Source organism: Erithacus rubecula (assembly GCF_903797595.1).
Source record: "Erithacus rubecula genome assembly, chromosome: 4".
NCBI lineage: Eukaryota > Metazoa > Chordata > Aves > Passeriformes > Muscicapidae > Erithacus > Erithacus rubecula.
This window is the reverse complement of record NC_136686.1, coordinates 6,389,516-6,412,420: the sequence shown is the minus strand read 5'-3', so window position 1 is coordinate 6,412,420 and position 22,905 is coordinate 6,389,516. Positions and strand designations below refer to the sequence as shown.

At 42.9% G+C, this 22,905-nt stretch overlaps 1 protein-coding gene and 1 long non-coding RNA gene across 3 annotated transcripts; both read left to right on the top strand.

Moving 5' to 3' along the window:
• Positions 1–2,844: 2,844 nt before the first annotated feature.
• LOC306801115 lies at positions 2,845–3,714 on the top strand. Its single transcript, XR_013773992.1, has 3 exons — positions 2,845–3,010; positions 3,298–3,381; positions 3,661–3,714. It is a non-coding gene; the product is annotated as an uncharacterized lncRNA (long non-coding RNA).
• A 901-nt stretch (positions 3,715–4,615) lies between these two features.
• Positions 4,616–14,959, top strand: LDHB (lactate dehydrogenase B). 2 transcript variants are annotated; one of them, XM_079303820.1, is made up of 8 exons: positions 4,616–4,789; positions 6,058–6,189; positions 8,977–9,094; positions 9,584–9,757; positions 11,475–11,648; positions 12,837–12,954; positions 13,788–13,911; positions 14,614–14,959. In XM_079303820.1, the coding sequence occupies exons 2-8, from the start codon at positions 6,064–6,066 to the stop codon at positions 14,779–14,781; spliced, it is 1,002 nt and encodes a 333-aa protein (XP_079159946.1). In that variant the 5' UTR covers positions 4,616–4,789; positions 6,058–6,063; the 3' UTR covers positions 14,782–14,959. The 2 variants fall into 2 exon arrangements, with proteins under 2 accessions (XP_079159946.1, XP_079159945.1); XM_079303819.1 differs by lacking the exon at positions 4,616–4,789 and adding an exon at positions 4,980–5,303.
• The last annotated feature ends 7,946 nt before the right edge of the window (positions 14,960–22,905 follow it).

Below are 22,905 nucleotides of genomic sequence, written 5' to 3'. Positions count from 1 at the left end.
AGCAGGGGTTGAGGGCAGCCCTTTGAGGCTTGCCTGATCCCACAGAGCTCAGCTTTGGATTCAGCTCTGCTGGGAAATATCACCTTTGGCTGCTGTCTTTGTGGGGAGAAATTTTAAGTGGGCACCTGTTGGATACAAATCAAAGATATCTGTTGCAATCATCCTAAAGTTCCTGTCTCACTTGGCTTTGCCTACAGCATTACAAACCAAAGTGGAAGCTTGATTGGTTGAATAACTGAGCTATGTTTTTTAATTTGAAGGAGGAGATTTCAAATGTGTCCACAGATATATTCCCTCACCTTTTATGCATCACCCTCTAGGACCACTGCTGGAAAATGTAACTCTCATCATTTCACAGGGAACTTGCACCTGTCCCCACTTCCAGCAATGATTCCCCACCTGCAACCCCTCTAACCCGAAGAACAGATTTGCAGGGTCAGGTGAAATAAGCTGTGACTGAGGACACTCCAAGAGCCTTCCTAGCATTTGGATGGAGATTGACACTGTTTGTCAACAGTTCTCTTCTTCCTCCCCAGGAATCCAACACCATCAAGGGTAGGATGCTCCCCCACACCACTTGATTGATGGAATTCTGCCAAATTCCATCAAGAAATCCCAGCCACTGTGGGTTCCTGTGTATTCAGTGCAAAGTGTGCCCTTCCTAGACACAGGACTCAGATGCAGTGATGGAGGCAAACCTCCCTCAGTACTGGGAAATGTTAAATAATGTTTTCTGGAAGCTCAGCTGTGTCCACAGTTTTTTTTCTGCAGAGCTTGTGCTCTGTGGATGGCAGTGCTAAGGGTCCAGAGTGCAATATGGCAAAGGTTCTTCAGATATCACTGGATGCTTCCCAAACAGGAGGGCAGTCAGTCAGCCTTGACCCTTAACATCAGCAATCTGCTTCAAAGGCACTGGTTGCAAGCCTGTGACTGCTCTGGAGAGGTTTATGTAAACCACAGAGGTTTCTGTGTAACAGGCAAAAATTTATTTGGTCTGTCTCCAGAATGACTTTTAACTGGGTAAATTGTGAGATCATGTAAGTAAAAGTCTAGGTGGGAGTGGGAGCAGTGAGTCTGTTCTCCAGTAAAATTCACTGTAAGCAATATCCAGACATGGGTGTTCAAATGGCATAACTTGGAGTTTCTTCTCCCAGTACAACACACATAAAAGGAAACCTGGATTCAGCTTCTAGAGAGGTCCTATAGCTGTGGAACTACTTGAGAAGTCATTAAAGGCACAAGATGTGTTTCTATGTGAAGCACAACTGAAAAATCTACTGTAACATGATGTATTAATGTACTGCAGGAGGCAATTCTTACCTACTACCTCACTGCTATTACAGTAGCAGTGAACAGGACTACTACAAAAACCTTTGAACAAAGATTAATTGAGGTGCTACACACCAGATATGTTACACTTTGTATGTGGTTACAGGGAGGTGATTGCACTCATGTCAAAAACTCTCCAGCATGAACACAACCTTGCATCTGTGTCTGGAGAGGTGTTAGCCTAACAAGGCCATATTCACTCCTTTAGACATACAAATAAAACCACTAAATCCACACTTTAAAATCTGAGGACTACTAAGTTTTCTGAACAGTTAACCAGTTCAGAGAAAAAAACCCCCAAACCATCCTTATTGTATGGAAATTCATATATTGATAAAAAAAATCATTGTCTATCTGTAATTTCAGTTTCATATATTTTTGCATGCATATGCACTGTTTGCCCCACTTCTGTCTTGTCACTTTGTTTAGCAGCTATAGTTTCTCCTGAAATTTTTAATGACCAGAGCTTATTAAATCAATGCAGTTTAGTTCTTACAAACTGGGTGCTATTACTTAACTAATTGTCAAACTTATCACCATTTGTTTCCTCTGGTATCAAAGATATTAATTAAATGAGATCATCACATATCACTCCTTTTGCACTGTAGCCCCCAAGCTCATGATGTGTTTATTAGGTTTGGTTTGGTTTTTTTTTATTAACTCCACTATAAAGCACTTAACTATTATGAGTGGGTTATCTGTTTACACTGTCTAATCTTTAAACAAAAATTAAACAGAAAGTTGGCTCACTGCCAAAATTAAGGAGCTGTTCCTTCAAAAAAAAAAAACAGGGAAAAGAAGCTTGCAAAGCTTCTGCCTTCTTGCACAGCTTATTGCCACTCCAATATCATTTTTCTTTTTTGTGTGATGTATTTTTCCTCCAAATGGCAAATCCAAGTGAAGAAGCACAGAATTAACATAGGTGGACTAGAATTTTAATTCAGCATTTGCCAGTATTGTGTGTGACAGCACTTAACAATTTCCAGCAGGTTAATTCAGTTCTCTGTATTTTGCAAAGCTGAAACATCTAATTATTTTCCCTCCATTACATCCATGTGCAAAAATGCTTGAAACATGTCCATGCTGTAGGGCAAGGACCTGATCCACCAGGTCTAACACAGTGAGAGAGAATCTTTACATTTTGTGATGTAATGAGTTCCTTCAATTCTGGGTTAAATTCTTCATGACAGGGCAACAGCCATCATCAGGTCATGGCCATCAGAACATCAGCATCTTGCTGTGTGAAACAGTCCCATGAATAGAGTTTTTCAACTGATATCTCTCTTTTTTTCATCAGGTTTAAGGGTAGTTTTGGAAAAATGAAACAGCAGGGAAATCCTATCTACTTTCATTTTGGGAAAATGATGGGAGAGATGGGTGAAGTATCTCAGACTTATCTAATGACACACTTTGTATGCAACCCAAAAGTTGAAAGTAATTAAAACATATACACAAAACATGTTGTAACTGCATGAAGGTTACCAGGCAAATTTATTTACACTGTGTCCCTTAACATTAGGATTTGTTTTTCTGGAGAACTGCACTGCATCAAAAATGCCTATGTTGCCAAACTGGAGCTGAACTTTGAAACTGTGACCTGTCACTAGGAGACTTTGCATGTGACCCTGGGGAGATCTTTTCACCTCTCTGTGCCTCAATCCTCCATCATCTGGAACAATAAGTAAGTAAATAATAAAGAGAAGGAAGAGGGAATAAGCTTCTTTTTTCTACTCACTGTCTTGCTCCTACCTTGTCTATTTAGATGGAAGGACTTCAGGGGGGGAGTAAATACCCTGTGCTTTTAGCACTGCATGCAAAATGATGCCTGATCTAAATGAGTGCACAGAAGAGCTGTTGTAATCTGTCCAGTCTGCCTTTTAAAGCTTTAACATCTTGCAAATAGGAATGTGGCATTTCCGTCTCAATTCCAAATGCTACTGTGATAATTGATTGTTGAAAGTTCATAAGGAGAGAGAGGGATCCTGTCCAAAGAAGGCAGAATGCACTGGTGAACACTCCTCACAACAGGCACTGGCAGGACAAAGACCATTGGTTATGGTTCAGAAATTAAAAAACTTTCCTCTGGTGCTTCCCTAATCTCTCCAGAATCTCTTTATCTCCCTTCCTCCCTATTTCATTAAATTTCAGCTGTGCATGTTCCTGTGGTGTTTATAGAAGATAAATTTTTCTGACCCTTACATTTCATTGTGTAATTATTATTTATCTCCAGCTCCCATTGCAGCCATAATTTCAGTCTTGAATTGATTTTCTTACAGCAAGCTGCTACCTAAAGTGTCATGTGGATAGCTTAGCTCATTTCTGTCCCTGCAGGGGACCCTTTGCAACGTCAAACAATGTGAAGAAGCAAAGTAGGCCACAGTTAGAGAGTGGTTTGAAGCCAGCATGGGTCTGTACTGATGTGCTGCCCAAAAAAGCACGTTTCATCCTTTGCTCACCACCATGCTCACCACCTCTCTCATGCTCACACCATCATTTGTTTGGCTGATTGGTAAGCCACAGGAAATTAATCCAGTTATTACTAAACCTGGCAAAAGATCTGGGAAAAAAAAAAAAAAAAAAAAAAAAAAAAAAAAGAAAAAAAAAAAGAAAAAAAAAGAAAAAATCAATAAAACCTTAAACTAGCCACAACAGGAAAAAAAAAAAAAAAAATAGCCCTAGTCGTAGGCAGGCAGTGCTAGGCTCTCTGCCTAGTCCCATTTAACCCAGTGACTTATTTGGGATGACTCTGGAATCTACTGTTCTGTTTTCCCTCTTGTGAGAGAGACTAAATCACGTGTGATGAGGAACTTAAAGCTTTCTGGTTTCTTCCCCACTGGAACTAATGGCATACCATTCAGTGTTTTCCTACTGCTATCTTTCTTTACAGCTAGAAAGACGTAATGTTACAGCACTAGATGAAAACACTGTTTGCTACTATTCTGTATTTTGCTTGCTTTGGTCCTGGAGGGATTCCAAAAAAATCACTTCCTTCTCCGCTCAGCAGCACTGGAATCGTACACGCAGATTTTCAGTTTGTGTGCCGTGGGTCTGAGGAAAAGGAAAATATAATCTGACTCTTATTACTACTTACAGTGCCGGATGTGCTTATTACTTGAACAAGGCGTTTAAACCGCATTCCCCCGCATTGCCGTTTCTAAAGGATGCCCTGCTGGGATATCGTGAAATAGAATGAGCATGATGTGGGTCTGGCCGAAGCCGAGGGAGAGGGAGGGGGCGCGGTGGTGGCGGCTCTGCTCAGATTACATTCTTTGTTGGCCTGCCTCAGGTTACATCCCTTATTCCTGCCAAGGCATCGCTCGGTGCCTCCACGAGGGATTCGTCCAACCACCAAAAATCCAACCGGAGTCAGCCTCAGGCCAGAAATCAACGAGCGCAAAAATCAGATACCCCTGACTGAGGAGATACCTCCAATTTGAGCAACTTCTCCCCGAAAGATCAGGTAAAATGCTTTACTTTTGCCATATTTTAAGCTCGCTTGTAGCGATTCTGGCCAAGCCTGTGGCTCTGTGACTCTCAGGGACCAAAAGCCCCGTTGTCCCCTGTGAAAGTGCCGAGACCACCAGTGTCCAGTGTCGCACGGTCACCGCCGGCCGCGGCAGCATCGCTGCTCCCCGCGCACTCAGCGGGGACACGGCTCCAGGGACGGGCCAGCAGCGCGGGCCCTGCGCCACTGCGGGGCCGGGGCGGAGCAGCGACATCCTTGAGGCTCCGTCCTTGGCGGGGATTGAGCGCGGCCGCCGCCTCCCCCCAGCCGCGCCGCCGGGCCCGCCCCTTCCGTTGCGGAGCGCTCTTTGCCGGAGCCCCGCGCCCTGCGCTCCCCTCGCCGCTCCCGCGCTCCTTCTGTTGCGGAGCGCTCGTTGCCCGAGCCCCGCGCCTTTCGTTGCGGAGCGCTCCTGGTCCAAGCCCCGCACACCGCGCTCCCCTCGCCGCTTCCGCGCTGCTCCCGCTGCCTGGTGCGTACACCCCGCTCCGGGACGGGGGATGCTGGATGGCCGCGCAGCCGGCTCTTCACTGCTCCCCCGGGATGCTTGATCCTGCCGGGCTTCGGCTGCTGCTGTGAGCCGAGCATCCGTGCGTGGCCAGCGGGTGATGCCTGGGGTGGCCGGAGCCGGGGTGTGGCCCCCGAGCATTGGGGTTCGGGGTGGCCGGAGCTGGGCTGTGGCTCCCGAGGGTTCACACTGGGGTTCGGGGTGGCCGGAGCCCGGCCTGGCTCCCGAGGTTAGCGTGGCCGGAGCCGGGCCGTGCTCAGCGTGCCCGGTGCCGCCGCGGCCGCCGGCTGCCCTGCGGTTTGGCGCGGCCGTGGGTGGCCTCGGGGCCCGCGGAAAGGAGCGGGGGAATCCCGGCCCGCTCCCTGCAGCCCGGCGGGCTTGTGGAGTCCCGGCCCGGAGCCCCGGTGTGCCGAGAGGTGAATGCCCAGGGCCCGGCAGCGCTGGTGGAATTTCCCCCTCCGGCGGGCGGCTCTGGGAGCGCCATGAGCGGGGTGTGCGGCCGGATTCGCCCCCGTTCGGCCCCTGGCTGGGCACAGGGAGGCAGCGACCTAGAGCTCCGTGGATAGTGTGTGGTGGGAAGGACCCCTGCAAGCAAGGGCAGTGTACCCGGAGATGCCTTAGGTAGACCTGGCTGTGGAAGGTGACTTCTCCATTCAGAACATGCCTTTCAGCTCCCTCTGGCTCAGTCTGATGCGCATCTCTCCGTCTCTCCTCGCAGAACACCATGGCCACTGTCAAGGACAAGCTGATCAGCCCCGTCGCGGAAGGAGCCAAGGTTCCCAACAATAAGATCACGGTTGTGGGGGTTGGCCAGGTTGGGATGGCCGCTGCTATCAGCATCCTTACAAAGGTACAGCTCAAGGACAGCGTGCTCTCCAAGCCCCCGTGCTGTCGTGCTCTGCACTGCCTGTCTTAGCAAAGGGTGGGACTTCTGGGAGGTTGGCACAGGAATGAATCATTAGCAACTCGGGTAAGCAAGCAGTGACCTACAAGCCTGACCTCCACATTCAGTCTCTCCTTGTTCTCTCACCTTTCTGTCTGTGCCTAGCAGTAAATGTCTCTTTAGGCTTCCAGGCTTCTGGAAAAATGTACGTAGGAATGACTCTGCAGCCTCTGCCAAACTTCTCATTCTATTCTTAATTTTTTTATTCTTCCTCAACAAGGCTGGAGTCTGCTTGGTGAGGGAGCTCTGCTGGGCAAAGAATGAGGACAGAGCAAAAACCTAGGTGAAATATAGGATAGGAATCAAAAGAGTTTGTTTTTTATTATTTTAAAGAATGTGTGCTCTAGTAGCTGAAAATACTGCTATCCCCTTCAGCAGCCTCTTGATTTCTCTTAAACCCTTTTTCCTTGTTATATGACTTTGTTTTTTCCAGAGAGGTGTTAGCTAGTTTTTAAATAACTAAAAACAGAGGGCTGGACTTGCAGGTTATTATGACTTTTTCTGTTACTGGTTTGTGGGTTATTTTTGTCAATCTCATGGTGCAGTCTTTGAGCAAAGTAAAGGCTTATTAATCAAGGAGGATGTCTTGTACTTTGCCCTTTATTTTTAGAGAATATTGTGAATTTATTAAATTTGAAAAGATAGAAACTGCAGACTTTTTTTGTTTTTAAAAGAAGGCATCAACAGATATGCACTGCCTCCTTGCAGGGGCAGATCTTAAATCAGGTAGCTCACAGCCAGATGAAAAAATCTTGTGTGTACAAATAGACCAGATGTATTTTGTTTGTAGATAACCCTCCAATGTATTACCCTGAGGATGCATGTTTAATTGTAAAAAGAAAAAGTAAAACCTTTTACTTGCTGATATTCATGAGCCCTGTGAACAAGGAAAAACTGACAGTAAGAACAGGCCACAGTGAAAATAAGTGTGAAAGTGATGTGAAAGTGGCAAATAGTTTTTAAAACTAATAAATAAAGAAGAAATTGATTGGAAAAAATAGTGCTAGTTCGTTGTGGGCATTTATATTTTTAAGCACATGGCTGCTTCTCAGGGTCTGAAATCAGTTGGTTTTGAAGTGCTGTAACCTGTGAGGGTGATGTTAACACAAATTGAACCACAATTCAGCATTCATTCAATGCACTTCTCTAAGCAGGATCTGACTGCATTGTCAGATATCTAAACAAAAAGTTTTACTGTTAATGAACAGTGTGCACGAAACCAAGAGTAAGAACTGGTTTTGAATTCTTCAAGCATGGATGATGACATGGAGTTTATTTCAGTCAGACTTCTGCTTTTACTCTCTCACAACTATAAGCTGCAGTGTAAAACATTTTTGTAATAAAACCATCTGGTTCTTGTAACTGAATTATAATAATGTAATATAATCACGTGGGCTGGAAAAGATCTCTTATGATCATTAAGACCAACCATTAACCCAACACTTTCAAGTCCAGCATGTCCCCAAGTGCTGCATCTTAACGTTTTATAAACAATCAAGGGATTGTGACCCAACAGCTTCCCTGGGCAGCCTGCCTCCATGCCTGCCCAACCTTCTGTGATGAATTTTTTCTTCCTATCTAAACCTCCCCTGGCAGTGTGTATCCTGTGCCTGTTCCCTGGGACCAGAGCCTGACCCCCTCTTGCTGCCCCCTCCTGTCAGGGAGTTGTGCAGAGCCAGAAGGTTCTCCCTGAGCCTCCTTTTCTCAAGCTGAGTCCCCCCCAGCTCCCTCAGCCTCTCCTGGTGCTACCCCAGCTTTGTTCCCTTCTCTGGACACACTCCAGCCCCTCAGTGACTTTGTAGTTTGGGAATGCAGGATTTGAGGTGTGGCCTCACCAGTGCCAAGCCCAGGGGGCAGTCACTGCTCAGGTCCTGCTGGCCACACTATTCCTGATAGAGCCAGAATGCCTTTGGCCTTTTTGGCCAGCTGGGCTGGCTCATGTTCAGCCACTGCTGACCAATATAATGTAGGTTTGACTTGTGCAAGATGCTTGGCTCTAATACTGATTTCAGTTTGTTGGTGTGGTATTAAATATGTAAATTTGCATGGCTGAAACTTCCATGTTGGTTATTTAGTTCATGCTCAGTTAGAGACAAGTCATTGATGTTGCCACACTGATTTAGAAATGGAACATAAATCTGTTCTGCAACCTAAATATCACACAGTAGCTCCTGCAGAGAAAAATAGCTAAAGATCCTTTTCCTTTCAATTTTAGTGTTGAGAAAGTCTGTTCCCATTGTGTATTGTTGTGAAATTAATTGATTGGTGGCATGTTGAAAGAGAATAATTACTTGATAATTATATGGTGTGGTCTTTCAGATATTTAAGTATTTAAACAGGCCTATTTGCTGGATAGATTTAGAGGGTTTGCCACAACTCTGAAAGATGCAACTTTTTTCCAAAGGCAATAACTTAATTAAGAAGTGCTTTCCTAGCAAAGGGTTGGCTGTGCATTCAAACTCCTCACAAATTACAGCTTTTTTGGAAAGTCTGAGTGAGTTTCATGAACCTGTGGTCTAGGAGCCTCTGACTTTGTGAGATGCATCAGAACACCAAGATAGTGCTGGTTTATTTAGAGGAGAGATGCTTTCAGATGGGTGAAACGTGTTACTTTAAAATGTATTTTAGTTCAGCTCTGGGTTAGTTTTAAAATGCATGTGAGCTCTTCATTGACTCCAAATTTGTTGTTTCCAGGATCTTTGTGATGAGCTTGCTCTGGTTGATGTTATGGAAGACAAACTAAAAGGAGAAATGATGGACTTGCAGCATGGGAGCTTGTTCCTTCGCACTCACAAGATTGTGGCAGACAAAGGTGCACCTCAGTTTGTTTGATTTAACACTGATATTCTGTGACTTTGCTTAAAAGTGGAGAATTAGTTGTGCAGTCCTAAAAAACTTAGGATTTGGCATTGACAAAGGTCAAGTGTGTGAGTTGGGGTGAGTTTAGATGAACACTGTAATGGGAGTGGCTCAAGCTGGGCTCTCTCTTACATCTCTTCACAATATGAGGCTTGTTTAGTAAAATTGATTTTAGTGAAACTGTATGTAGAGGAAATAGTTTTATTTTCATAGTGGAAATAAGAGTCAGGATGGTTAAATGTACTCTCAACACCCACATATTGATATATCAGGTCAGTGTTACAACATGGTGCTGGCTTTCAAACTGATGTCTTATGTTTTGGGTTTGAATGCAATGCACAGTGCAGAAGCTCCCTGTAATGCCTGTATTAACACAATGCTACTGGAATTAGTGGGACTGTTTTAAACACACTCTGTATCTTTTCCCCTGTGCTCTGGTTAGACTATGCTGTCACTGCCAACTCCAAGATCGTGGTGGTGACTGCAGGAGTCCGTCAGCAGGAGGGGGAGAGTCGGCTCAACCTGGTGCAGAGGAATGTCAATGTCTTCAAATTCATCATTCCTCAGGTTGTCAAGTACAGCCCCAACTGCATCATCCTGGTGGTTTCCAACCCAGGTAAGGCAGTCTTTTCCTAAATACTTACAAATTTGGTTTGACAAGATAAAATGGTTCTCAGAAAATACCTTCAAATACAAATTGTTGAAACTTAATAGCTTGTTGTGGACATCTGGGAGTACAGACTCTGTACTTTCTGATGCTCTTTATTCAGAATTTGTCATGGTGTCTGTATTTTAAAATAATGCTTTGTGATAAATACTCAAGTTCTTTGTGTGCTTTGGCTTAAGCAGTAGAAAGCTTAATTTTTTTGTCTCTAGTGGTTAACTTTTGTGTCTGGATAGGATAGGGCTGTTTCTCAGCATGAAGAACTTGCCCTACAGTTGTGGCTATATTTTCAGGAAAAGGAATTTGCATGCTGAAGCCTATGGTGAAACAAGGGCTGACTGAACTTCACAGTTCAGTTAAAACAGAAAAAGAGTTAATTATGTGTATTTATGTTCACTTGCAAGTGTCTCATTGCACTGAGACAGCTTGGATATTTGGATGCCTAAATGTGACTGTTAATGTTCTGGTGTGTTTGAAGGGTGTTCCTATAGGGTTGTCTTTGCTTAATTCAACATCTGAAGTACTGAAGAATTGTGATTGAACACTGCTTTTAAAGATAACCTGGCAGAGTGGAACCAGTGCATGCTCTGTTGGGGGTTGAGTAATTAGCTGGTGTACAATTAGCCAGTGTTCTGAGCAAGTATGGGAACTTGAAGCAGTTTTAAGCACTTACCTGAAAACCAAACTGAGACAAAGATCAGACTCTTGTTCTAGCAAGGCTGAATTCAAGCTGTTGACTTCTCTCCAGCAGAGTGGCTGCAGGAGGAGAATTTCATGTTGTATTTTCAGAATTATTTTATAATCCTATGTTTTCTCAGTGTGTGGAGTTTTGTCCACTAGTCTTATATAATGAAGGTTATTGTGAGCCCCTGAGAAGGGACTTTGGGTATGTAACCTTGATGCCCTTCCCTGCCCCAGCTAAAGCTGTTGGGAACTTGCCACTTGAGAGGTATGAACTGTGCTTTGGTGCCTGAGCAGAGCAAATGTTGCATTTTAGATCGTGTACACAAATATGTTTCCTCCTGAGAACTGCCTGGCTCCTCACAGTTGGAGTCAGTTCCTGCAGCCTGGTTATTGCTGTTGCTTTGAGCTATGGATTAGAGTTATTTCTGTCTGCTCACATCCTTCTCTCTGCCCTACCTAGCTTTGGGTTTTTTCCTAAAACTTTATTTTTAGAAACACATGCAGCTAAAGCACATTGCTCATCTGGCCTTTCATGGTAGATGCAGAAAGTGTTTAGTGCACAAATCAAGAAATTAAACTGAAGGAATTAGCAACTACAAAGAGTATGTAAATATCAGACTCTTGATTGTAAATTGTTTAACCTGTTGTAGTGATGGTGAGCTGCAAGGGAGCATTTTTCAGGAAATTGCTGGAATGCTTCAGCCACATGAGATCAGTCCCAGTTCTGAATGCCCTAGGGCTTTAACTGTGACCAAACAAAGTGTGTCCAACTTTATCTGGTAGGAATCCAATCTCTAAAGACCTTCCTTGAATTTTCTTAGGCTGCATCCATTTTAATCCCCCAAACAGTCAGATCCAGAAGTCCTTGACCAGTGAGCACAATTGTGTTTTGAGTCCTCCTGATTGCCCTGCTACGCTCAGTAAGGTGCTGGAGCATTCTTGGTGTGAGTGGAGTTTCATTTGCCATGCATGCTTTTCCTTTCAGTGGATATATTAACCTATGTCACATGGAAGCTGAGTGGGCTGCCAAAACACCGTGTGATTGGAAGTGGCTGCAATCTGGACACAGCCAGATTCCGTTACCTGATGGCTGAGAGACTTGGGATCCATCCAAGCAGCTGCCATGGCTGGATCTTGGGAGAGCACGGGGATTCCAGTGGTAAGGAACAGCTCTGACCTCCTTGAGAATAAGCAATACCATATCAGAGGTTGAGACTTGAGGTTTGTTGCAGGATTCTGAAAGAACAGCTGCAGTTGAGCTTGAGAAGTCCAGGAAATCTACCCACACATATTTAATAAATGTGGTTGTGGCTATATAATTAAAGCTTGGACTGAAAAGAAAGGCCAGTTTTGTGAGGTTGTGTTGTGGAGGCTGCATCTTGTTCCTTCTCTTTATCCTCAGTTTTTGGAGTACCATTCCATATAGCCTGTAGCACTGTTCTCTGAAAGCACTTGCTAGGTCAATAGCAGATCTTGTTATTCTGGCAGTCCAGATTCAGACTAACAAAATCATCCCTTACCTCATTTTATGACTTTCCTCCTTGCTATTAAAGTTTTAAAATGTGAAATCAGACAAGTTTATCTGTCCTAATTCAGTTCATGTATGCCAAGTCTGAAATGCTGTAGCAGAATGTTTATGTATATTGTTATTGCTTTATATTTTTGTGCTGTGTATTTCTAAGGGAGCCACCTCTTCATTGTCACATTGCATTTGATCAAAATACAGAATCAGATCAACACAGCAGTTATTGTAGCCAGCCCTACACCAATGAAAGAAGAGTTGGGCTGAGCACTTGCAGAGCTTATCCTGTGCCTTTGTCACAGCTGCTTTTGCTTTGAAGTAATTCCAAATTCCTGCTTCCTTCCCAGAAACAGAGACTGAGCCTACCTCTGAGCTTCCAGAATGCAGGGAGAAGTGCAAATTCCTGATATTCTAAGTTTGCCTATTGCTACCCTCTTATTTGCATAAATAGGAGTAGACTTCCTGAAGGCTAATCCTAATACTGATTAGTGAAGTTGCAAATGCTGCAGTTTTGAGTAAAATCAGTTTTAAAAGGCTGGGTAGCTAAAATATGCCTTTTTACTAGAATTTGATGTTTCTGACTTCAGAAACTTCCAGGGTCTGAAAGTTTTTCTGTCACATGTTACAAGTCACTTGTAAAAGTTCCAGTACTAAAACAGTCTCATGTTTGACAGATTTAACTGTAGCTAAATAAAAACTCAAAACCTGCCTCAGCCATTGCTGTGATTGTGGCTGCTCCAACTTTGTTTCCAATTGTTTTAGTTAGGAAAGGTGGAGGGGGAGTTACCAAGTGATGTTGGCACTGATGTCCTGCCTCTGTTGCAGTGGCTGTTTGGAGTGGAGTGAATGTGGCAGGGGTTTCCCTCCAGGAGCTGAACCCTAACATGGGAACTGACAAAGATCCTGAGAACTGGAAAGAGGTCCACAAGCAAGTGGTTGCAAGGTATGATGACTGAGGAATAATGTGGACTTTTGCCATGCTGACAACCGTTTGCACTCTGCCTCTGTTCTGGTGCAGCTTTGGTGCCCTCTGAGGTAGAGAGTTGCTTGAGTGACTGGGACTGCTTTTTTAAAATGCAGGATTTCAGCTGGTAAGATTTGTTATCCTGCAGTTTGTTTATCCTGTTTGTTATACATAACAAACCACCCAAGTGCTGGAGCACCTAGAACTGTGGGTGCTTGTTTTCCCACATGGAGCTTCTTCAATGGGCAACTTTGTTCAAAGGGCACAAGCCTAGGAAGAGGTAGCATGTTTCTGTGAGCAGAGTGTTGGAATTGGGGAAAATTCTGTTCATGGATGCAGGAGAGTTTGTGTACAGCTGACTACATGTTGCTAAGTCTCTTGTGAAATGAGTATATACTCATTGGGGTAAAGTGTGTGCAGGCGTTGGCTAAAAACCTCAGGATGTAGTGGTGCTATTGCTCTAAATGTTTGCCTATTCCATTGTGCCCCCTGCTGAAACAGAGAACTTGTCAGGTATAGGTGTGGTTTTCTACTTAACACTAACATCTCCTCCTAGATGGGAGCTCATTTTGTTTTCAGTTAATCCTGTAAGAACAGCAGGGTTCTTTATTATACATAGGGGATAATGTAGATTTTATAGTTCATCCTCTGATGTTGAAACACATAACTTGGACATTTTAATTCCAAAACTTAGTGTGTTTCAGGAGTTTGAAAATTTTTAAATAGCTAACATTCACTGGTTTTAAAGCTTGTAATTTGCAGTGACTTGCTTGAAGACATCTTAATGAAGTTATATTTCAATATTTCCTTAGTGCCTATGAGGTGATCAAACTAAAGGGATACACAAACTGGGCTATTGGCTTTAGTGTGGCTGACCTCTGTGAGACCATCCTGAAGAACCTGAACCGAGTTCATTCAGTTGCTACTCTGGTAAAGGTAAGAACTGGGGGCTAATTGGACACTCTGGCTCATTTTATTGTTCTGGACAAGCTAAATAGCCTCAATTAGCAAGGTGCTGAATGAAGGAAGCTTTGTTGAATTTCAAATGGCAGCTTACTATTGCTGTTTCTTCTAGGCTGGCCTCTTAGCCTGCTCCTCTCACAAGTACGGAGCTGAAAATAAAGTTCTCTGTGCAGAACTGCCCTTGTGTGAAGCTTTGCCATGTATGGCATATGCAGATTCCTTGAAAGGAAGTTTAATTGTAAAAGTGGAAGACTTATTGAAGGCCTAGCTGTGACTGCTGGAACCACTGTCCTTTTATAGCTGGTGTAACTGGCTGCATGTGGTCTGTACCAGCTCCACAACCTCTGCTGCAGCAATGGCTCTGAGCAGGGGGAGCTGCTCCCTCTGTTGGCCTGTCCTAATCCTGTGTCTGAATCTTTTCAGCTCTCTGCTGTACAGAGCTAAAAGTAAGAGAGATTTGAAGGTGGGGTTTCTGCCATCAGCTGTTTGGTATTGCCAGGCATTTGGTCCAAAACAGCTCTATGCTAATTATTTTCTTGAATACATTGTGGCTGAAATTTTTCTGCAGGTTGTAAAACAATGGTTTTTGAGCTCTGCTCTGAGGAGATTCCCTGAACATAAACCAACCACATATGTGTGGTGACAGGCCTGTCTGATCTCTTCTGTTTGTGACAGGGCATGTATGGCATTGAGAATGAAGTCTTCTTGAGCCTTCCTTCTGTCCTAAGTGCCTCTGGCCTGACGAGTGTTATCAACCAAAAGCTGAAGGATGACGAGGTGACCCAGCTGAGGAAGAGTGCGGACACACTGTGGAACGTCCAGAAGGATCTCAAGGATCTGTAACTCAGGAATGTTATTTCCAGCAGTAGAAAAACAGCATGTTGTTTGCAGATGTGGGCTGTACTCACCATATATCTCAAAGGTTAACATGAAATGTTCTTCCTGACTTTGGTCCATGGGTAGCTAAACTTACGCTTGCTGTAACGCACAAACCTTACAAATAAAGCAATTTTCAGGCGTCCTTGGTTATCCTAGTGACTCTTTCTCAGTATGTCTATTATCTTCCTTACCCTGGCATTCTCCTTTAGTGTTTGCCACAGCCTGCATAGAGGTGTAGACTTGATGTGTCCTTCTAAAAGGTTCGAAGCACAGTTGTAAGAGTGAATTGGTGGGATTTCCCTAACACCACCTTCATGTGAGGCTTTTCTCAGTCCAGACCTCTTTGTGATAGAGAGCTTCATAGTTTTACTGATGGGTAAAGGAAATGGAATGAGCACTTGGCTCTGTGCCACCAGCCAAAAATATGTCAACAATAAGTTTCTGTATTTCACTGGGATAGAAAGAGTCCCATAGATCTCTATTCTGGATTAAATTCTTTGCTTGATAATGGTGTCTAGTTCTTATAATTCAAAAGCATTCTCTATTTGATTATCCAAAATTCAAGTTTTTTTCTAAACTTAGATTGGAATGTTGTGGTATTGGTCTTGTTTATTAAGCAAGCCAAGTTGGGTCTTAAATCTAAATTCCAGCATGATTGTTAATCTTTATATACTTGGAGGGGGAACAGAATAAAAAAAAAAAGCTGAAGTTTATTTCTTAATCTATGGAGTAAATATTAACCATAAAATAGAACTGCTCAACCTAAATATAAGGGGACAGCATCAAATCCACCTGTCTTGTGGAGCCTGTAAGTTTTATAAAATAACAAATGGTCTGAGACTATGCTGGAGCAATTTAAAGCTCTTTTCTATCTGTATTAAAATGCTTTGGATATTGGTCTAAAACATTTTCATAAGTAAGTAGCTTAATTTTTGTAGTTCCTTTTGAAAGGGAAGATCATGCAAGTGTTGTTATATTGCAGGTTAAATTCTGTGATTCAGTAAGGATCATGTAGTTACTGAAATATGCATGGGATGCTGCTGGCAGCATTATTTACAAAGGGTATCCCAGGGAGACCTCAGGAGATGTTTTATTCTTAGCTACAGGCTAAATTCCAGACTTCTTTGCCAATAGGAGAGAGAAAATTACATTCTCTGCTTTCCTAGCTTGGTGTGGAGATCTTACTGGAAGGCTTTCCACAACTGGATGGATTAAAGTTCCTGCTTTGAACTGTTGATGATCAGCTGGTTTTAGCAGCATAAGGTGCTGCTTTTTTCAGGACACACCCATTGGGCAAATTCACCTGGGCACACTTAGTACTGGAACCTTGCACAGTTCCTTCCTGGCTTTGTTCTTATACTCTTCTCAGTCAATGAAGTAATTCAGAGTTGTGTTGTGGGATCTTATCTTGCAGGATTCTTGAGTGGTGTGCATGAAGAGGCATCAGCTGTCTCAGGGAACAGGGGGTGGGCCCTTTCCCCTTCTGGTGCTGTTGTATATTGATTTTTTGAAGGTCACCTGCCTGTAGTAAATGGGATTGCTCACTGATTGCATCCTTACCCATTAAGATGTAGGGTCAGACCTTGTTCTGTGGTTGGCAAACTGAGACCCAAAGGTACATTTTGAGCATACATGGCCCTGGTGGTCGAGCTGAGGGGTTCTGTCACTTGCTGTCAGCTATTTCAAACCCCTCCAGGTCCACAGGGGAGATTTTTTTGTTAGTGATCACAGACTTAACAAGATCTTTGGTTCCCAGATATTAGGCAAGCAGAGAACTTGTGACAAAATCTGTTCTGTTTAAAGATTAAGTGCATACAGGTGAAGGAGGGAACTGAAGGAATGAAGAAAAAATTGGTTTGTGTGGTGAGAACTTTTCTTGCACATCAGCAACCTCACTGTACTACCCTTTTTATCTTTCTACTTTTCTTTTTTCCAATTTCTGTTTTTGGGGATGTGACATCATGAAGAAAAATTCTGAAAAAGGCAGCAGTGAGTAGGCATCCTGATGTTATGGAGGATTAGTTCAAAATGGTTAAATAGGAATGAGTATCCCAGGTTAGTGGATTTTAAGCTTTTATAAATAGGCCCTTCAGCTATTACTTTCTTCCACTGATGTTTGTAAGCCCTATGCAAGTACATCAATGATACTGTGATTATTTTCTCTTAGGAATCTTACACACACAATCTTTGATCTTCATGGCAGCTGCATGGCTGCGGAGTGGCTTCCCTGTGTGTTTATACAATACCAGCCTATCATGTCCTGTTACTTGGAGCTATCCACAATTTAATATCAACCATATAAATTCCTAAATAACAATATTGCTATAGGACATCTGTGGGTTTTTCTCCAAATATAATAAGCTCATGTTTATCTTCTATATGCTTTGTTTGTCCAGGCCATTGATACACAAACTTTGTTTTATCCCAAGAAAGGCAGTACAGGTTTTTAGCCACATTTCTATGGCTATGACCAGAAGTTCCTTGGTCCAACAGAGAACACTGTGGTGCTGTTAGACAGAGTAGTGCAGCCAGCAAGAAGAAACACTTCAGGAAACTGAGGACAACCTCTTCTGCTCACTCACACAGGGTAAGATCAGCAATGTTATTTTAATTGCTACAAGGTTATAGACCCCTTGCATTTGCAGGCACACAAGTACTGGCTGCAGAGCAGAAAGTCTGATTACCCTGCAAATGTATATGTTGACAGACAACAGGCACAAGGAATTTTTTATTAGTCAAAGGATAAAATTGAGATAGGGAATTGCATGCATGTTTAAACACTGAGACAGTGTTAAAAAGAAAACAGCTGCAGAGGGATGAAAATGTTTTATAAGTGTATTTTGAAGACTTGTAGTGCTTATGTGACTTTCATGCCATCTAACTTAGAACTCTGGTTTATGGTAAGTGGGTGACTTCAGTTGCTCGCTGAGTTCCTGTTATCTTGTATTTACACATTTCATGTTAGCCTTGTCTTGCAAAGAAATTATTTGCAGGTATAAGTCAGAACAATTAAGCCACAAACTCTGTGGAATGTGGATGCTGAGGTCCTTGATGTCAGTGTGATGAGTAGTCCAGAAACATTTTGGAGTCAGATCCTTACATTGTGCTTCTGTCACAATGTCTAATTTTGGGCATTTCTTTCTTCTATAAACAATTCTCCCCTAATGCATGTGTGTGAATCCAGCCTTATGCAAGGCAAAACTTCCAAAGCCTTTCAGACTACAGTAGCCAGGGCCTTCCTAAAATCAGAACCAGTGCCTGTGGTGTGGTACATTTTTATAAACTGTTCCTGAGAGACCATTGCTGTGTGAGTTATTCTGTGCCAGCAAGGGAGTTGTGCAAATCATTAACTTTGAGTGTTCTGTTGGAGAGGTCAGGCTCAGGAGGGTTGGATTTGCTCAGTGTTTGAAATGAATAATTTACCTGCAAACATTTACCTGCAACAAGGACCAGGCAGTGGCTACACAAAGTAAAATTTCTGAGCCAATACTTTCTTCTTTATGATCTTCTCTTTCATAGCTCTTCAACATTGTTTAGGTGTGTTTACACATTCAATACCTGAGGTAAAAATTCCAGAAAATCTGTCAAAAGAGCGTGAAGGTGGATTCCTACTAACACCAATTTCTGGAAGGGAATTTTAATAATTTTTGCTCTGTGACATATGCTAAATGAATATACAAAGGGAAGTAAAAAAAAAAAATTGTTTGAGACACAGCCTTCTCTATGATGCTAATTCTGTATTTTGGGCAATAAGACAGAAATGCAATGATTTCCAAAGTCTCTGTTTACTCAGCAGCCTTCACCAGTAGTAGATTCTGGAATACTCCCCCAGTATCACTGGGAATCAGTCTAAAAACATCAGACTTAATTTTCCTAGCCACAGTAGTGGAGTCCCTGATAATCTGACTGAAGATCAGTCAAAGAATATTTGTTGAATTTCTGTTAGTTTTTCAGAGTTTGTTTTTCCCATAGCAAATTGCTGTGCAGAAGGAAATAATTTTAACATTACTTCTGTACAGGTCTGATTCTGTGCACTGCAGGGTGTTTGGTTGGTTGGGTTTTTTAAAGATAATAGAAGAATAAGCAGAAATATCTTGTTTTAGTATACTCCAAGGGCATTCAGGTCAGTAGAGTGGCTCTCAAGGAGGCAGAAAATAAGTTAAGATGACACTGACCTTAGCTCAAGTGCCTTTATTGCACAGAGCAGAGTTTATGCTTAAATGGTTTGTTGAATGGGGTTAAATTTCAGTATGTTAAATTTTAATTTGAAGGGTTGTCATGGCATAGCCTGTTTTTTGTAAAGTCCTCACTATCCTTCCACGTCTGAATGAATGGAAATGGCTCTTTGAGCACTGCACCTCTGTTTGCAGCACAGTCTTTCAAAGCACAGAAACCTTGGTTTGCAGCCAGAGGGATAAAATGATGGCCACTTGCTGCCAGCCCTAACAACAATTACTATAAGGTCACTCAAGATAATAGGTGTGAGAAGAATTCATACCTAGTCTGAGCTTTTTTTTCCTGAACGGGAAAAAAATGCCAACCCAACCAAAAAAACCCGAAAAAGCCAAAAGCCCCAAAAATCGCAACAAAAAAACCAAATCTGGAAAGAGTTCACTTGATGTAACAGAAAGAAAAAAATAATTGCCTTAAGCAAAGGAGTCAGAACAAAACCAGAAACTTCCAGAGCATATATTTACAAGAGCAAAGAGTGACAGGACAAGGGGCAATGGCTTCACACTGACAGAGAGGAGGTTTAGGTGGATATTGGCAAGAAATTGTTACCTGTGAGGATGGTGAGGCCCTGGCACAGGGTGCCCAGAGAAGCTGTGGCTGCCCCTGGATCCCTGGCAGTGTCCAAGGCCAGTCTGGATGGGGCTCTGAGCAACCTGGGATAGTGTGAGGTATCCCTGCCCATGAAAGTGTTTGTGTCTTTGAACATGAGTCTGAATTATAGGTGGGAGCATGGCATCGAACAGTAGAAAAGAGGCAAAACAGTGTATTAGTCTTGCATTTTATTTTTCAAGTTACAGCCATATCAGACATCACACAGAAAATCTTGGTGTCTCTCAGGAATTGTTTTCATGTGCCTGTGCATTTGTTTCCCAGTAGAATTAGTGGGATTTTGTTAGTCTGATGCCTAGTGCCTGCCTGGAGATACAGACAGGGACACTTCTCCCTCTCCAAGACTGTGAGCTGTATGTCCTTCCTTTCTTAGGAGATCACTTCAGGTGCCTGGGGTGAGGTGACTTCAAAATTCCCAAATCTCTGCTTACATGGGAAAATGGCATGCATGAATTGCAGGATAGATTATGCATTGAGCTGTCCTGTCCCTCAGAGGGATACCTGTCATCACAGCATTTATTTTAAACTTTAAATAAGGTCATGGCATTCTGATGCTTATCCAAGTTTCAGGATCCAACTTAGAGGCGAAGCTACTCTGGCATAATTTTCTAAAGCCAAGTCCAAAAAGATTAACCTTAAACTTGCCCATGGCAAGCTGGTATTTGCAGGATGTCTCTTATTGTCATTCCTGGATGAAACAGCAGAGGCCAAAATATCCTGCAGAGCTGGGAATGTCAGCCTCTCAGACCAGCTGATAGGAATGTCTTTGGTTTGGTGTGTCCTGGAGTCTATGGACTCCCAAATTCCTAATTTGGGACAAAACATACCAGGTGTCACTGAGAAAAATCCATTGTGTCCCATCAAATGTTTTGTAGCCCTCTCTGCTTCCTGGCTATTTCACATTATTACTGCACATGCCTGTCCTCTAACTGGAAGGAAAATTCTCCACTTGTGGGAGATTCGGAGCATTTTTTGGCTTTGCACAGACAGGGCAGGAACCTCTCAGCTGGAATGAGGTGAACTTGCTGCCAAGTAGGCAATGAGGCTGTCCCTAGAGCACTTCTGGGCTCCTCCCTGATCTTCCTTGAATTCTGCAATGACAAAAGTTCTCCAGTGAGAGGGACACTGGAGAACTCATGTGAACACCGTCAGTGCCACCTACTGTTCTGTGTCACAAGTACAATGTGTGTGCAGCCGTGACTGCTACAAACCCCTGTCCTTTCCTCCTGTCAAATTTGACTCAATGTCTACAAGCATTTTTAACATCCATGTCTGATTTTTTATCTCCACAGTTAATTTTGGCAAACCTGGAAACCACAGTTCTGCTCAAAGCAAGCCAGTCTTAGACAATTATCTCCTCTTAAACTTCCACAGGTGGAGAGTGTTTTTCCCTTACAGGCACCTTCTCACTGCAGCCAGGGAGACTGAGGTTGATATTCCAACAAGAAAAGCTTGTCCAGAGTGGTTCTGGTGGAAGGACAGTGGTGAGAAGGCAACATCCACAATTCACTTCTTGGGGTGATATACTGAGTTAGTTTTTGCAGGAAACTTTTCTCTATGCAAACAGGAGTTGGATCAAAGTGTGCAGACAAGACAACATCCCAGAGGTAACAGTTTCAAAATGAGATTTAGGCAGGGCAGAATGCAAGGCATCATCTCTGCATCTCTGCATTGCTCTCTCCGGAGAACTCTAGGAAATCTGGGGAAAACAATACCCACTTTGTGTATTTATCTTCAAAGACCTTGCAAGCTCTGCCTTCTTATTGTCTAGTATTTCTGCAAACAAAATTATTTCACTTCTGTGGGCTGAAAAAGAATTTGGTGGGGTCACAACTAGTGTCTGGCAGAATTGCAACACAATGAATAATGTATTACCAAAGGGCATGTGTATAGTTTGTGATAAGAACAATATGAGAAGCTAGGCTGGACTAAAAACCAGTCTCACTGGTTTCCAGATTTCTGGGAAATATTTAAATCAATGTTATATTTTATAAACTAGTCTTTCTGGTATTTTTCTATCTTTCTGCTTCAGCAACTGGCCTCTGTTTGGTGTAAAAGGAGCAAATTGCACGATCATAGTCCCAACCTTTCCCTGCCTCTGTGACAAAAATGACACATTGTTCTAGTGGCAGCAGTGTCCCTTTCACCACTTGCACCTCACTGCACTACACATGGAGGACAGCTAAAGGTTGCCCTTCTTAATGTCAAAATACAAATTTTCTTCTGAAGAGCTTTTATTTTGTCTTACTATATGTGCACAGCAACACACAACCTCTTTTATGGCCCTAAACCCAGATAACTCCAGCTGAACCCCAAATATCCCACAGGTAATCCTTGCAGGCCATAAATTTAATGAACTGGGCCCTTTGCCCTCTAGCAATTAAGAGCATTTGCAGGGATGAAAGTTTCTGGACTACTGGTTGGACCTCACCTTTTCTGGGCATTTGAAATACTTTTCCCTCAATAGCAGAAAAGTAGGAATTTGGGATGGCATTATGTGAAAAAAAACCAAACAAACCTCCTTCTTTACGACATGCAGATTGAATAAAATGAAATGTACTCAGAATAGAAAGGAGTGCTGATGTTCACTGTGCTACTTAGCACTTTTTATCAGTTAAGAGCTCCATTATCTCCCAACTGCCAAAGGTGAGTTACTCCTAGGTTCACTCAAGATTGGCATTGCCAATTGTGGAATTATCTCATAGTATCTGATCATTCTTTCTAACTCATTTGCCAAGGTTCAAGGAATTTTATCATCTTCTGTCAAATTCAAAGAGTAAAAGAATTATCATCCTATTACAAACAGAAGCTGGAAAAACGTGATACTCAAGAATCTAGAAAGCCACAGACTATGTAACGAGCTTGAAAAATTTGCTGCTACAACTTTAGTTCATTCTTGTAAAATTATTTGCGTATTTTTCAGGCTTTTGAATGCTCAGAGACAGTGGTATGTCAGTGAACCAGTGCCACTGGTTATCTGGCATCACCTAGAGGTTTTCTTTAGAGGGATGGAACACCTCTCCTATGAGGAAGGCTGAGGGAATGTTCAGCCTGGAGGAGGCTCTGGGGTGACTTTATTATGGACTGAAGAGACACTATAAGAGAACTGCAAAGGGACTTTTTATTATGGCCTGGAGTGACAGAACAAGGGGTGATTGCTTTAAGCTGAAAGGCTTGGCTCAGGGAAGCTGTGGCTGCCCCATCTCTGGAAGTGTCCAAGGCTGGATGTGGCTCTGAGCAACCTGG